Consider the following 17,158-nt stretch of genomic DNA (forward strand, 5'->3'; position numbering starts at 1 on the left):
TAGATATTCACTCATTAATTAGGTCAAGTAATTCATCCAATTTATACATTTGACATTACAAAATTTTATGCAATTTATCGTAATTGCATAGTTCAAAATATTTATTTTTTTTTTTATTTTTAATTTTTTTTTAAACTATGGTATACTGTCAACCGTTCCTTTATCTGCCTCACTTAAATTGACATATATCTTGAATTGTAATAAAATAGACACGACTAATATCACAAAAATAAGGTTAACCAATATTTAACCGATAATTCTTATTATATAGAATTAGAATTATTATAAAAATTCACAACTAAAACCAATTCTCACCATTTGTTGATGTAGAATTCCTACATTTACTTTATCGTAGGCTCCCTCAATATCCATAAATAACGCTATGGTAGAACGATTTAATGAAAATAACATATTAATATCAGTGAATAGATGAGTAATATTTTCTATTGTGGAATGAGCTTTTGGTAGTTTGGAGTTCATCATCACCCAGCCCTTTGCGTCCACTGCTGGACATAGGCCTCCCTCATTTTTGTCCATTGTGCTCTATCTTGAGCACTTTTAATCCAATTTCTTGACATTTTTTTGAGATTGTTAGTCCAACGATTAGGGAGTCTTCCTCTATTTCTTTTGTCTAAACTCGGCCTCCACTCAACCAATCTCTTCATCCACTTTTCATCACTGATTCGGGCGACGTGTTCCATTTTAGTGTGGCAATTCGGGAAATAACATCGGTAACTGCTGTTCCTCTTTCTACTTTCCATTTTCCTTTGAGCTATTTGCAGCATTTTAGAAGTTGCTGCTGTCAATGTCAAAGTTTCGGCACCATAGGTCATCACAGGCAACATACATTGGTCAAACGTTTTATGTTTTAAAGTAATTGGTATATCGCCTTTAAAGATGTCTTTGAGTTTTCCGTAGGCTGCCCATGCTAGGTTTATTCTTCTTCGTAGTTCGCATTTTTGTTTGTCCCTTGTGATCTTTATTTCGTGTCCAAGGTATACGTATTTTTCCACACGCTCTACTTCAATATTGATATTTCCGCGAGGTAATGGGTTTGCCATGAATTTTGTTTTGAAGGTGTTTATTTTAAGACCCACACTGGCACATATTAATTGAAGTTCGTGTAGCATTGTACATATCTCCTTGAGGTTGTCCGAGAACAAAACTATGTTGTCTGCGAATTTCAAATTTTTTAATCTTCTACCGTCAATGTTCAGGCCTTTCTATTCCCAGTTAAATTTTTTACAAGCATATTCTAGTACTGCGGTTAACAGTTTAGGCGATAAGGTATCCCCCTGTTGGGCTCCTCTGCCGATTGGGATATGATCCGTGTTTTTATGTAGTTTCACCGACATATTTGTTTTTTTTTTATGTATTGGTAAATTAACCTTGTATACCTGTAGTCAATACGGCATGCTTGTAGTGCTTCCAGGATTTTGTCAAATTATACCGTATCAAAGGCTTTATGGAAATCTACAAAAGCCAAAACGAGTGGTCAAGTATATTTGATTGTCTTTTCTATTACCATTTTAATGCTCTGTAGGTGATCCTTTGTTCCAAATCCGGTACGAAATCAAGGTTTTTCTCAAGACGATTCGTTACTATTATTGTATAGGTGACTTAAAAGACTTATAGGAATGTAGTTTTCTAATTTATAGGGATCTCCTTCTTTGTACAATAGAATAACCTCAGTATTGTGCCATTTGTCGGATATATTACTGTCCAACAGACACATGTTAAAAAGGCTTTTTATTTTCTTAAGTAGGCAAGTTCCTCCGATTTTGATTGCATCAGTAACTACATAATCTTCGCCTGGAGATTTGTAGGGCTAGTTTTATTTCGTTTATTGTGATTTCTGGTAGTAGTTCTGAACCTTGGTTGACAATGCCCTTTTTCCTTATGAATATTTCTCGTACGTGATCTTCTTTGCTATTTGCTTTGTGTTGGCTTGTGTACAGCAATTTGTAGAAGTCTTTAACTATTTTAAGGGTTTCCTCTCTGTTGGTTGTAAGATGACCATTTATATCTTTAATCTTCATTATCTGCCTTATCCCCGTTGTTAGCCTGTTTCTCAATACTTTCATATTTCTATTGTTCTCAGTGGTATGTTCGATTTGTTCTTGGTTGTATTTTCGAGTGTCTTGTCTAATAGCCTTGGATATTTCTTTATTTAATTTTTGTAGTTCGTCAGCTTTAGTTTCCCTCTCGCTTCTCATTTCTCTTCTTTTGTGTATTAGTTGTTTGATATTTTGGCTAATCTTCTCTTCTTTTTGAGTTCTAGGACAGAATTTCTTTTGACTTTTCATACTAAGTATGTCGGAAATACATTGCTGATAACTATCTACAATTGATGGTCTCATCCATGGTTTTGATTTGTTTTCTTTTTAATCATCTTAAACCTCTCCTTCTTTAAGAGTATTTCTATTTTACCTCGTAACATTTTATGATCGCTACTAGTAACAAGTCTTTTTAGATCCGTGATGTTTTTAACGGTGTGTTTTTTGTCCTTGATAATAAAGTCCTCTTTCGTTTTGAGTTTTTCCATTAGAACTTTTGCCATGTGTATCTTCTCTGTGGTTTCTTTATGAAAAAAACTGTTTATTTAGAATAGTTCATATTGCAGCATAAACCCTAACAATATTTCGCCACGTTTATTTCTACCATGCAAGCCAAATTTTTCCAGTGGTATTTCTGTAGGGTTGGATTTGATTTCTGTTTTGGCGTTAAAATCACCAGATATAAAAGTAAAATGTCCTTAATGGTCTTTAAGAGCAGTCTTTATGTTTTCCATTTCGCACTCAAGTTCAAGTTCAGTAAGTCTTTTCATCGGATAGCAGGGAACGTGCATTATATGTTCCTATGTTTTATGTGTTTTTGTCGATATTTTGCCCCCCCCACTCCCATCCAGAATCCATATGGCAGACTGATAATTTATCAGTGCAAGATGCTGGAAATATTTTACTACTTGTCTGGGGTATTTGAGTGTTTTTAAATGACATTTTCGTGAGAGACCCTTTAAACACGAAGCTGGCTAGACGTGTTGGTGAGTGTTTGTTTTAGCCGCCCATTCTGACGCCGCGGGTTGTGATATTATATTATTACCAAAACAAGGGTTGCCAACTCCGCCATCTTCGGCGTACCGAAAGTATTTCTTTGTCACCTTGGATGCCGTTCTGGACTTCATCCGTAACCCTGGACAAGGGACCCTTAGCAGATGCTAGCTTCCCGGGTCAAGAAGCTCCTGGACTCTGCGGAGTGTAGGGATTGATTCACTTTCCCTGATAGGACTAGATTGAGGTTGGATTCTAGGAAATATTTTATTCTTCTTTTAAGCATATGCTCAAATGTTTTTCGGATGCCAGGATGCCATTGATATACCTCTGTAGGATTCTGCTAGATTTGGATCTTTTTGCGGTTTCAACATTGCAATTCTATATATTATTAATTGTTTCTGACAAAGTAATTGTATTGATACCAGGAGCTGTATTTTAGTATTTTTTAATACTGTTCTGTAAATATCTTTAATAGACTGTCCATTTGTGGAAATGATCTCAAAGCAAATTTGTAATTAAAACCAAATAAATAAACTAATTGGAAGTAAATGGTATGGAATTTGAAAAGGATTATTCACATACCAAATTCGTTTATTTTTTTGCCAGAGTATACATGAATCTATAATTAGTAAAAACGTGCAGGACTTTCGATGTATATGAAAACTGGATAAGCCGTAAACGTTTTTAAATATCGATTTTGGAACTATAGGTTAGGGACTTTAATATATTGATTTCACGTGGAATGGACACCTAGGTTGTGTTCTCCCTTTTTGTTTTTTGTTTGAGACACTTCAATATCTTCCCTGCTTATCTGTTTTTTTACTAAATAGTTATTCTGTAAACTTAGTCTTTGTTTCTAATTTAATAAAAATTGTTAAAAAGTTTTATTAACTTTGTAAAGAGCTCTCAGAGAAGTAACCTCAATCTTTTAAGGTTAATTTATATATATATATATATATATATATATATATATATATATATATATATATATATATATATATATATTCAAATAATTTTCTTTGGTATACATATGTCAGATTCTGTCGGTCTGGAATTAAAACAATTTTATTTTTTTATTGTTGGCTTCATCAGAAGTGCACTACAAATTTATTAAAACAAAGAGATAAGCAACATTAAGATAAAATTGTTAAAACTATTAAAATTATTAAAACAACAAAAATTGTATAGTGAAATAGTAGTAAAAATTAATTTTGACTTAAATGAATTGCAGAATATTGCTGTAGATGCTGCTTAGCTGATTCGTATCTACTTTGTATTTCCAGAAATAGCCTGTTTTTATAATTAGTTATGTTTGTAGAATTTCAACATTGGTATAGTCAAATTTGTGACCTGTTTTGATGGAGTGTTCGGCAACATCGCATGTGTTTTTACCTTTTTGGCAGTGGCTTTTATGCTGGGTAATACGTTGTTTTAACCATTGGCTTGTCTGTCCAATATAGCAACCTTCGCAGCCTAAACACGGTATTTTATGGATTGTATTGGTAGTATACATTACTGATGTCTTATCTTTAACACGAGAAAATAGCCTATTCTTATTAATACCGCTGTATCTAGCAATTCTGGCGTTATTGTATGGTTTGAAGAGGCTGTATTCTGTAATCTTATTTGTTAGATTTTCAACGAAGTGCAATCTTTTATATGTAAAGTTTTGTGGATCATCTTTATCCAATGGTCCATCATAATAGTGGGAGTTATATTATTTTTTCTTTGTATAAATCTACCTTGTATTATAAGTTCTTAAAATTTATTAATTTTATTGCCATATTGATTTTGCTAATTTTGTTTAACAATATATGTTTTGTTTTTACTCTCAGAGAAGTCTCTAGTTCCTATATAGTCTATACCATTTTTTTCGAGTTTTTGTTTGGCTCTGTAAAAAGTGTAAAGAACTCCTGACAAACACACAAGTCGGTTTCAGGGATGCATTCTTATAATGATGTGCAAATAAGAGTATGGCCTTCATAGCGGCAGGTGATATGTCCCTTAAGGTGCGATCAGACAGAACGTGGTACTGCGTTCTTTATCGGCAAAGAGAAATAGAAAACACATAATAGTTTTGAACACAGTTCAAAGGTATTTGGTAGCACGTACTCACCCCATCAAACCTTCTGACTTGACTAGGGGCAGGTACGGTCACTGTCGTAATAAGTTTACTCTGAAGTGACTTGGATATTCATTGTATAAATTTCCCAACTTATTAAAATTTTTACTGGCAATACTAATAGACACAACTACCTAAACCCTTATCTTGAGAGGACCCGCCTCATTGGGGTAGTTATCAAAAAGTAAATATTTATAAATTTCACACTAACATTGGGTGATAACCGTATTCTCTGTTCTTTTCACTGTATATATTTTGATGTAAACCAGCGAAGAGTGCTTATACGAAATGTGAGATACCGGCTTTAGAGCACTTGTGTTTCCAGGGCAAGTAAGTCTTTGTATTATTTTGCTTCATCTCACCACATTTTAAACTTTGAAGTCACTCAAACTCACAAAAAATTTACTTCTGTTATAATACAAATACTAACAACTTTATGTCTGTCTTAAGATAAATTTTACAATTTTATCAGTTGGTATTGACAATAAATATGAACTGAGCTAATTCTTTACCTCCCTATCGTGTAATTTTTTAATATATTGACGTCTTATCGCCATGCTTTCGTCATTTATTTCAATATATAGTGCAGAAACTCTAATATTTTCCAATTTGGGATTACAAATGTTCAGTAGTTTCTGACATATAGGTTGTAAAACAATTGTGAGACACCTTCCATATAACAGGGAGTAGTTAAGTAGCAAATAGTAAATATATTTGAAAAAATTATTATAAATATCCTTTTTTGTTCAACACCAAACTAAGCAACGCTATTTTAAACACATTCATATATAAGCAACCATTAATATTTACCTACAATGTGTGCGAAATGTTCAATTACTTAAGTTAGTACTGGAAAATTATAACTATGTTGCTAAATAAGCGTGTACGACAATGCAAACTTTCTCATAATCTAGCAAATAGATACCTATTGCACATTTATGACTATTAGGGTCAAACTTATCAAATGAAATAATAACTGAAAGGATAATAATTTAGTGTCATAATTTCGTTGCTAATGAACATCTGACTATCAAATTTTGATATATTCAAAGATTATGAATTTGTGTAGACAGCTTAATATACCCGATGTAATACTAGGTACTGTGACAGATAAACGAGAAATAAAAATAATTTCACAATAAAATTATTTAAGGAATAGTATACCTAATAATATGATATTATTATTTTTCGTAAATAACTATTTCTACTAATTATTAAGACAATTGTAAGTAAGTTGCACAGCACCACGAGTACAGCACGCCAAGATGATGCAAATACTAAAAGAAACAGGAATTAACAACCAAGAATAATTAGAAGTCTCTACTGGAATCAGACAGCAAATCTCAGAGTTGAAGGTGAACACACTGACTATGTGAAAATCATGCGTGGAGTGAGGGAATGCTGTATTTTGTCTCCTCTTATCTTCAATATGTACTCTGAAAGAATATTTATCAAAGCTTTGCAGGAAACTGAAAAAGGTATTCTACTAAATGGTTACCGGCTAAACAACATCAGATATGCAGATGACACCATAGTATTTGCGGAAGAACTTAGAAGACCTACAAGTTCTTATGAACAAAATCACGTATTACAGTCAACGATATGGACTCAATATAAAAGTTAAGAAGACAAAGCTTATGATAAGTAGCAAGAAAAGAATAATAGAAGGTCAACTCTACGTCAACCAATCCCCTGTAGAAAGAGTGACGCACTACAACTACTTCGGCACCATAATAAATGAAGAATGGACCAACAACGAGGAGATTAGAGCACGCATCGGAAAAGCTAGATCCACCTTTATTCGGATGGGGTCCTTCTTCAAGAGTCACAACCTTTCTCTTGATACAAAAGTAAGAATGCTGCGGTGCTACGTCTTCTCTGTCCTTTTTTATGGTGTTGAATCGTGGACCTTGAACGAAGATATGTGCAGAAAACTGGAAACATTTGAGATGTGGCTATATCAGAGCTTTTCCGCGCTGCTGCAGATAAGATACAGATTGCCATGATGATCGCCAACATTCGTAACGGATAGGCACATCAAGAAGAAGAAGAAGTAAGTTGAATCTTAAACAACGAAGACAGGAAGTTTTTTTTTCGTTTTTTGTCGGTCCCCACTTTGTTACTCGACGAGCCCATCTATTTTCAAATTCTGGCATAACGCCATCGCATTTTGGTTACTTCTCCAATTAGACCTGTGATTTTGGTTCTGTTTTTGATCTCTTCGTTTCTGATTCTGTCTTGCATTGAAAGCTTCAAAATTACTCGCTTCATGAATTTCTATCTTAGAAATAGGTCTTCTCGTATAATATTTAGTAAGCGTCGCGCTCTCCTGTCGATATGCACAAATAGGCCAAACACGTGTAGGGTAGTTGGGGGTAAAAGAACGCACCTCGTTTATATTTGCCGCTAATGCACAGTTTGAACCGATTTTAGGTCCTTAAAATTGCAACAGATGGTTTTGACAGTGTTGCCTAATGGGACAAAAATACGCGAGAGTTATGGGGCAAAACTGCGAATGCGTATTTTTCCCCATTGTCATAAATAAATTTTATTTCTACTAATTTTGGAATTAAATATTCAATTCATCTAAATTTTGGTTTCTGTTTTCCAGAAACTACAAAAGAAAATCAGAGCGCAAGCCTTTGACAAAAGTTATTTTGTGTGAAGCTCGAGAACTTGGCATTTCTATCCGTCAGACAGCAAAAACTGTGGAATTTCATGAAGCGACATTACGGCAATGGTTAAAAAAGGAAATGGTGTCCAGTCTTTAGGCAGATTTAAAACAGTTCTAACCAATATCCAAGAAAACGAAACAGTTCAGCATTGTAAAGAACTCGACAAACGGTTTTATGGAATGACGCTGAAGGTCATTGCGTTTTTTAATTTACACTTATTTTATAAAAAACCGTATTGAACATCCATTTTCACCTGTATATCACGACGGGACTTCACTAGATCTTGCATGAAACGGAACCGACTACCTTTACGAGTTCCACGAAAAATAAGTATTGCTAGAATCATGGGCTTCAATAGAGTGCAACTAGCTTAGTATTTTGAACTTTTTAAGAACACTATAAAAAATATAAGTCAACGTCGATGAAATGGGCATTCAGACAGCCTCAAACCATCTGCCCAAACATGTTGCTCAAGTTGAAAAGAGAGATGTGGCAAAAGCTGTAGCTGCCGAGCAAGGAAAAACAATTAGGTCTGTTTGCTGTATGAGTGCAACTGCTTACCATGTCCCTACATTTCTCTTATTTGCTCGAAAACGGATGAATCTTCTTCTAATCAAAGAAGGGCCCCACTGCCTGTGACATGGCTGTTACTGATAGTGGTTACATGAACACTTCCCATTTATCAAGTACCTTTAGCATTTTAAAAAGCATACAAGTCCAATAGAGGAGAACCCCGTTTTTCTGATTCTAGATAATCATGTATCGCACACAAGTCTTTAAGAAGTAACATTTTCAAAAGATAATTTCGTCCATTTATTAAGTCTGCCATCACATAGCAGCCATAAGACCCAGCCACTCGATCAGGCATTTTTAAAACCATTAAAAGGTTATTATGAGAGCGTCGTTGACAGCTGGTCCAGTTCCCATCCAGGATAGGTTCTCTCCATTTACCATGTGGCTGGTCTCAGCATTTGCAAAAACTGCTACTGTAGATATAGCAAGAAAGGGCTTTCGGTCTACAGGAATCTACCCCCTGGATAAAAATATTTTTTCGGTCGTAGATTTTATGCCAGCGGAAGTAACAGAGCAAGATTTAGGTGAAGATTTAGACGATGAAGGTCATGTTTTTATCCAGTTTCAGCAAGAAGAACAAGAACTTGTTACTGATGCGATAGAGCCCTAGCCGTCATCGAAATCGGAAGTCAGAATTTCTGTACCTGATCCTTCAAATATTGAAAAAGAAAATGTTACTGACACGAAAGAGCAGTCATCAAAATCAGAACAGTCAGTAATTTTACTTTCAGATATTATTTACTTCCCAAAAATAAATATAAAAGGAAACGAACCAGGAAAAGTTTTAAGTCAACTCTACTAACATCGACACCTAATAAGGAGTGACTTTTAGAAGAATAAGAAGAACAGAAGGAAGCAGAAAAAGAGAAGAAGAGAAAAGCATTACTGAAGAATCAAAAGATCAAATCTCAATGTGCTAAAGTTCGTGCTGCCAAAAGGAAAGTTTTCGACGAATCATCATCTGATGAATCAGTTGCACTCTCCTATTAATAAAGTATTGATTCTTGTGACATTCAATTTTCCGATAACGATGAAGAGCAAGACATTGATGTTGTACCAAATATTTTGCTTTTTGGTCTTTGTTGTAGTGAAGGTTTCTGGAAAAAAATCATACAGATTATTTGTCGCCAAACTCTGCCGAGTAAATAATGATGCTTACGAAGGCGTATTTTTTAAGCGACTGCTCACAACATTTCGTTTTCGTAAGACAACGGAAGATGCCTTTTTTCTAAAGGACGATAGATATTCAGTAGAATTCTCTGACGACCTCGCCAAATAGAGTTCTGCTTTAGATTCACGTTTTGTATTTTACGTTTGGTTTTTTTTCAATAAAGATTTGTTTCTTTAAAACGCCTACCATCTCTAATAAATGGGGTTTTATACATTTTAGTTTTGTCTCAAAAATACGCACTTGCGCACTACTGCCCAATTTGTACTGCCTTTTTAAAAACTTTAAATTTAATTTTAATTAAAATGAAATTTAAATTTAAATTTAATTAAAATGATATATTTATAAGTATTTAAAAATGACAATATACGTAACTTACTTACGCATATTATTAAATATATATACAATAGGAACATTTTTATTCTCGAGACAGGAAGAGAGAGAAAATATATCTTCTGTCTCCCTCTTACTCATTATCTTACATATGTAATGATTTCACCGATTCACTCCCGTACAAATTTCCAACATGGAGCGCGCGTATAGAAGTATAACTTCAAAAACTGTCGTGACTTCTTGGTGGCCACTCAAATGGTGATACACAAATAAAACGTTTACAATTTTATTATTTATAAAGATACAGACTGTCGAATCCTAAATTTCTGTCACTGTTTCAAAATAAAACTGGTCATAATATATCGTAAATATAGGTTTAATGCAAAATTAGGGCGTCGAATACTAGGCGACTCAGACTACATAGAAAATGTCGGTCTTGGCAACAGAAACACCAGAGGAGAGATATTAGCAAATTACGTAAGCACCGAAAAAATGTTTTGGCTGAACACATTCTAGAAAAAACAAATACAAAGAAAGTGGACATGGCGTAGCCCTGACGGCCAGGCTAAGAATGAAATAGATTTTATCCTTTCCAGTGATAGATCAATATGTAAAAACATCGAGGTGCTGAACAAATTTAACACCGGCAGTGACAATAGACTAGTTAGTGCCGATATACGTATTAACGTAAAGAGAGAAAGACGAAAACTATTATCAACAAAACCTTTACCGACGGCTGACATCCTAGCCAGTAATAAAGAGAAATACCAAGAGGAATTTAGCACGGAAACTAGTAGCAAATATCTTTGAACACAATATAGATGAACTAGCTGAGAAAATAACTAAAGACATACAAACAGTCACTAAGAAACTTTGTTGCAGAATAATATATATATATATATATATATATATATATATATATATATATATATATATATATATATATATATATGTATATATATATATATATATGTATATATATATATGTATATGTATATATATATGTATATATATATATATATATATCTAGGACATACAATTAAAAACGAAAAGGAAAATTAAACCCTAGAAATTAAAAGAAGGACACAATTGTCATGGGCTGCTTTTGGTAAGTTGAGCTTCATTTTAAGAGACAGAAAAATACCAATACAAAACCTATGACACTTGTATACTACCAGTTGCATCTAATGGGTCTACTCCCAACACTCAGTATAATTATGTCGTCACACTTTGGATCCTGATAAATAACCCTAATAGAAAGCAGAAAAATATGAATAAATGTGAACAAATAGTTTATATATGTGTAAAAGTAATCTAAACGAAAGAAAACATATTGCATTGACTACTTTAATTATTATTTTTCGACGGCTCGATATTTAAGTTTAAGTAAATTATAACTTTACCTTTTTCATTATTATCCCAAACAATAACCTTAGCTTTATTATAGGCGAGTCTTATTACTAACTCTTTTCCTACTCCTCCTGCTCCTCCCGTGACTAGAACAACTTTACCTCTTATCTCCTTTTGAGGAATTAAAAACGAAGGTGCTATAGTTAGTAAAAATGACTCAGCAAAGTAATATATTGTTAGGCTTATGATCGCTAATAACTCGGCTATTTTGGTAAAAATGCCAAAAGTAAAAGTTTTGATCCGCTCCCATCCATTTTGGAAAAATCTGTAAAAGAAATATTTAATTAATAAAGTTACAAATAATATTATCATTTTACATAAAAATTCTCAAATTTTTGTAATGATAGAGGGTGTTTACGTAGACCCAATCAATATTAAATAATTTATCTTTAAAAGAATCGGATATGAAGTCTGACAATTGTGCGTTTTCGCAGAATAGGCCAGTATCTGAGAAATGAAAAATCTTACATAGGTTTTTAAAGGTTTTCAAAAAAAGTAAAAAATAATCCTTTGCGTATAAAACGTATTTTAAACATTTTAGAGAAAAATAGAGTTCTTTAATTTTCGAGTTTCTCAATTTCAATATATAAAAAATTGAGCGTTGGAGAAAAAGAACTTGAAATAATCTGCTATGCAGACGACGTAATACTACTCTTTCAAAGTAAAGATGATTTACAGCGTATGCTGCACCAATTTAATATATTCGCCAGAAATTTTTACACGATAATTTCCCCAAAAAAACATGTGTGGTTATACCAGCAAATTTACTAAGATGTAAATTGGACCTGAAAGATCAAATAATAAAACAAGTGATGGAGTTTAAATATCTAGACATCACATTATCTAACAATGAAAAGTTCGAAACAGAAGTGGAACATCAAGTGAATAGAGCAAACAGAGCCGCAGGTTGCCTGAATGAAACAATATAGAGAAATAAAAATATCGGGAAAGGACAAAAAGAATGTTAGAAATAGCAGGGACAGAAACACTTAGCAAAATTGATGGTAAAACACTATGGTACAGAAATAGACGTACAGATATACGACGAAGATGCAAGGTTAAGAAAATCAAACACTGGGTAAGAAATAGAAGAGTAGAATGGAACGATCATATAAGCCGAATGAGAACAAATAGAGTAGTAAAGACGGCAAGAGAAGTTTCTTCAATAGGAAGACGATCAGTAGGAAGACCACGAAAACGATGGAACGACAACTTAATGGAGACACATTAAAAAATAGATAGTCTTGTCTATATAAAAAAGAAGAAGAAGAACAAGAAGAAGAAGAAAAAAAATTACTGAGTTAACTGTAAAAAACACTTATTTTTGCAATAATATATAAATGTTAATAACTTTGTTTTTTGAATAATGACATGTAATATAACTAATTGAACTTATGGCAAATAATGAGTTAATAGAGTGTGCTAAATCTCAGCTAGATCGCCCAAATAGTTTGTAAGTTATTCAGTTTGTTTATCCCGGAGAGCGATTATTTAAACAACAATTGTACTTGCCAGACATTGACTCCAGTGTATTTAGCAGAGTGCAATCGATTATTGGAGGCTTCAAATTTAAAGTTATATTAAAAAAATTTTAACATTTGACTAAAATAGTTTTTAAAAGAACCGTTTGCTTATATACATTTGTAACAACATTAATATTTTTTATGTTATGCGCTTGTAAGTAGGTTCAATAAAAAGATGGTGAAAAACACAGTCTCTAAGAAAAGAATCTTCTATGACCAATAAGAACTAAGAATACATATTTTTTGTATTAGGTACCATTAAGAGATAAAAATTGAACAGATTATAAACTATGAACTTAATGTTATGATTCATTTTGTAGATGGCACATACCTAGAAGCATTAAAAAGGTATAATCCGTTAAATTAATGGTATATAACTTCGATTGGATAACACATTGGATTGCAGTGAAAATATTCTCTGGTCTTTGTTAAAAATGTTTCCAATTTATAATTGATGTTCTCGAAGAAAATTGTCACTACCCAGCAAAAACATACTTTTCAGGTTTTCAAAATTAAATTTTATTATTTGGAACGTAATAATTAAATCTCCTCAAAGTCGACATTGCTCAGATGTAGACACAGACTGGCCATACTTAATCTATTTGTTTTGAGCCTCCAATCAACATCTTATTGCACCGCCGCTGAACATTTTCGAGAAAATTTCTATAGTGCATTAACACCTCACACCATACAGTTTGTCAATATTTCAGCACGAAACTAACGTACAGTTTATATACATGAACTGGACTGTTGAATGACTTTTTTCCAAATGTTTTGTTTAGGAGATAATGTACTGTTTGCTTTTTAATTAATATGCATATTATATTCTGAACCAATTTGAAGTGTCATTAATAATAACACCAAAATTGTTATGGGATTTCAATATATTTAACCCTTAAATGCCCGTGATATGAAAATAACCATAAATGCCCATGTGGGGTCTCCTAGGGACCCCACTAAAATTTTCAATTTAGTAACGTCATTTAGCACTGACTAAAAGGAAAACACGGTTAAAAATAATTTTAAGCATATTTGAATAATTTTTATTTATTTTTCATACAAAATTAACGGCTTTTCTAGAAACAAATTATTTTCAATTCGAACAAAATTAAAATTAAATAATAATATAAGCATATAACTTTTAGTTGCAATTTTTACATACAATAGTTTTTTCTTCTTTTCTGTGCACCTGGCATATAAATTTTTTGCAAAAAGAGCAAACGGTATTCACTTTTCTGTCACAGTTTCGCGGACACTGGTAACAACGAGCACGTTTCTTAGCTGAATGGACGGATTGAGTTGCAACTTCGGTAGTTGGGTTTACCATTGGTATGCCACAATCTTTTAGAGCAGATTTTACATAGGCTTTATGTTTTATATATTTCGCTCTTTTTTCCATGTTGTTTCGAGCAAGCTCAGCCCCTAATTGTAACAGGAAAATACGTCTTCGTGAAAAATTATTTTTCTTCCAATCAGGATTTTTTTCAATGTATAAAATATAGGCATTTAGTGCACATATGTCTATAATATTCATAAAGAGCCTGAATGGCCAACGAGCAGTTCTTCTTTTACAGGAATATTCCCTGATCAGTTTGTCGGCATTATCAACACCACCCTTGGTATTATTATAGTCTAAAATCATCAAGGGTTTGTTTTGAGAGTCTTGACAAATTATATCACTATCGTGTTGACTTGAAAGAAGATGTACCATCCTGTGTATTTTAGGTATGTACGAAACCATAGCTAATTCTTTAGTAAAAGCAAATATTGACGACTCCGTAGGTCTTTTTGTCAAACTTAGTTGTGGTGGTGTATCAGGTTTATTTTTGCGGACGGTCCCAAGTAAAGTAAGGTTTTTAGATAAAAGATATTGAGCAAGAGGAACACTGGTAAAAAAGTTGTCAGTTGTAATTCCTCTCCAACTGCCATGATATGGTTCCACCAGATCTTTCACAACACGAAATCCCTGATTTTTCTCTATTCTACCACCTGGTAGTTTTCCAAGGTACACCTGAAGTTTTGATAAATAAGATGTTTTAACATCCGCGGCAGCCCAAATTTTTATCCCATAGCGGCAAGGTTTTGATTTTATATATTGTCTAAAAGGACACTTTCCTCTAAAACTCACTAACTGTTCGTCAACGGTTATATGTTCGTATGGTTCAAAGGCTTTGTCACAGTTAGAGACGAACATGTCCCAAATTACTCGTATCGCCGCTAACTTATCCTGTTCCTTCCGCTCCACCCTGGTCACTTTGTCATCAAACCTCAAGAAACTCGATAATTCTTCAAATCGGTTCCTAGCGAATGCGGCTGTAAAAAATGACCGGCGTATTGAGGTGTCTATAGACCATATCTCTCGTGTCGATTCTTTCCCACACCTTAAAGCACCAGCTTTGATAAGTGCTCCTAAAAAGCTATCCAGTTCATTGTTGGTAAGTACCGTCCACTCTTTTTTGTTATTCGGATGTTTTTCGTTCCACTCTTGATAACGCCTAACAGCTTCTTCATTAGTATGAAGGCATATGACATTCTTCATCTCTTCGGTCAAAAATAAATTGAAATAGTCTAAAAACGTGTTGGAATACTATACTAAACGTGTTGTTTTTGCACCTTTGTGAGAAGTGTTCTTACTTTCCGCTGAAGACCCTCTATATCCGGTTTGAACACTTTATAATACCAAACGAGTAGCTCAGCGCGGAACAGGCGCACGTATTTAATGTATTAAACAAACTTTTACTATTAAGATATGACCGATTTAGTTGTCTTACTCTTTGCAGAAACTCCGAAGTTAGTTTAGTTTTCATTTGTTTATGGTCAATTTTCCGCGCTTGTTTTACTCCGAGATATTTGTACATATGATTTTTACCCATTGCCTCGATGTTTTGGCCATCTTGCATATCGAAACCTCCAGACTGAATCTTTCCTCTGACTATATTTAGTATACGGCCCTTATCTAGTCCAAAATGTATACTGATATTATTTGAGAAATTTTCTACAGTTTTTAGCATCTGATCGTGGTTTCGAGTGGAAGCCATTAATTTTAAATCATCCATATACAACAGATGATTTAGCTTCGCCACATCAGTGTTGTTATTTTTGATGCTAAATCCTGAGTCAGTGGAGTTCAGCAGCTGGGATAGTGGGTTCATCGCTAGGCAGAACCAAAGTAGGCTAAACGAGTCCCCCTGGAAAAGGCCCCGGTTAATAGGGATATCTCCAGTTATTAGCGATATTGGTTTCACCAGGTATTTGAAGGTGAATTTTAGTCTTCCACTCTGCCATTATATGCTTCAAAAAGGTCACGAGATTATTATCGACTTTATATATTTTTAATATATCTATAATTTAATATATCTTTTTGTAGTCAGAGAAGGCAGTAAAAAGGTTTTTTTGTGTGTGTGCCTGGTTAGAAATGACAGAGTCGATGTTAAGTTGTTCTTTGCATCCCATGGAGCCCTTATCGCATCTTTTCTGTTGAGACTCTATGATATTGTTTTATTATATATCATATATTATTATTATATATTATAAAGGTATTAATTATATACCTTTTATAAAGGATTTTAAATAAAAAAAATTTATCAAAATATGTTTCACAGCTTTGTGATTGGCACTCCATCTAGTGTCAGATAGCTGTTCTACAGATACACTAGATACACCAATCACTTCCATTAAAATCCCCCATCTACGTGGAGAGGACGGGAAGAAATTAAATACTTTCTAAAGTTGCAAAAACCTTACACAGCTAGGGTTGATTGCAGATGCATGAACTCCAAACAAATTGAGAGAATGGTTTGCACAAGACACAAACATGATTTTACTATTTTTTTTTTCTTGGTCCTTGCTTGGACACCCGTATGGATGCCTGAGATAGTGAATTTCATTATCATAGCCTTGACTTCTACACAATTGTAGATCGAATCACTCATTTTCCAGTGCATTTATAATAGCACTAGTAATTCTGTCCGTCATAGTTTTATTTGAATATTATCAGTATCCTTTTTACAAGTAATTTATTTTTTTGTCAGGTAATTTTTGTTTTGCATTTCATGTGTTAACCGCAAAATTATTTTTACGCAAATGAACAATACTGAACCTAAAGGTCAAAGCTCAATGAAGTTAAGATAACAAAAGTATCAACAATAGAATTATTGAAATATGAATGAAAAAGTATGAAAGAAATTTAATCGTTATCTTCTATTTTAAACAACAAACCACAAGACACTAAAAATAAAATTACGTTTCTTATGTTTGTAGAAAAATACATCCGCAAAAATTAGGTTTTTAAAAATATTTAT

General features: G+C 33.3%; 1 protein-coding gene across 1 annotated transcript in view; it reads right to left on the reverse strand.

The window, feature by feature from the left end:
- LOC140437230 (short-chain dehydrogenase/reductase family 16C member 6) overlaps positions 1 to 17,158 on the reverse strand; it is a 114,593-nt gene that overhangs the window by 56,943 nt on the left and 40,492 nt on the right. The window contains exon 2 of the mRNA XM_072526613.1: positions 11,328 to 11,599. Coding sequence (XP_072382714.1) covers positions 11,328 to 11,599 — 272 coding nt within the window. The remainder of the gene's footprint in view (positions 1 to 11,327; positions 11,600 to 17,158) is intronic.

This window comes from Diabrotica undecimpunctata, chromosome 3 (genome assembly GCF_040954645.1).
Source record: "Diabrotica undecimpunctata isolate CICGRU chromosome 3, icDiaUnde3, whole genome shotgun sequence".
Lineage (NCBI taxonomy): Eukaryota > Metazoa > Arthropoda > Insecta > Coleoptera > Chrysomelidae > Diabrotica > Diabrotica undecimpunctata.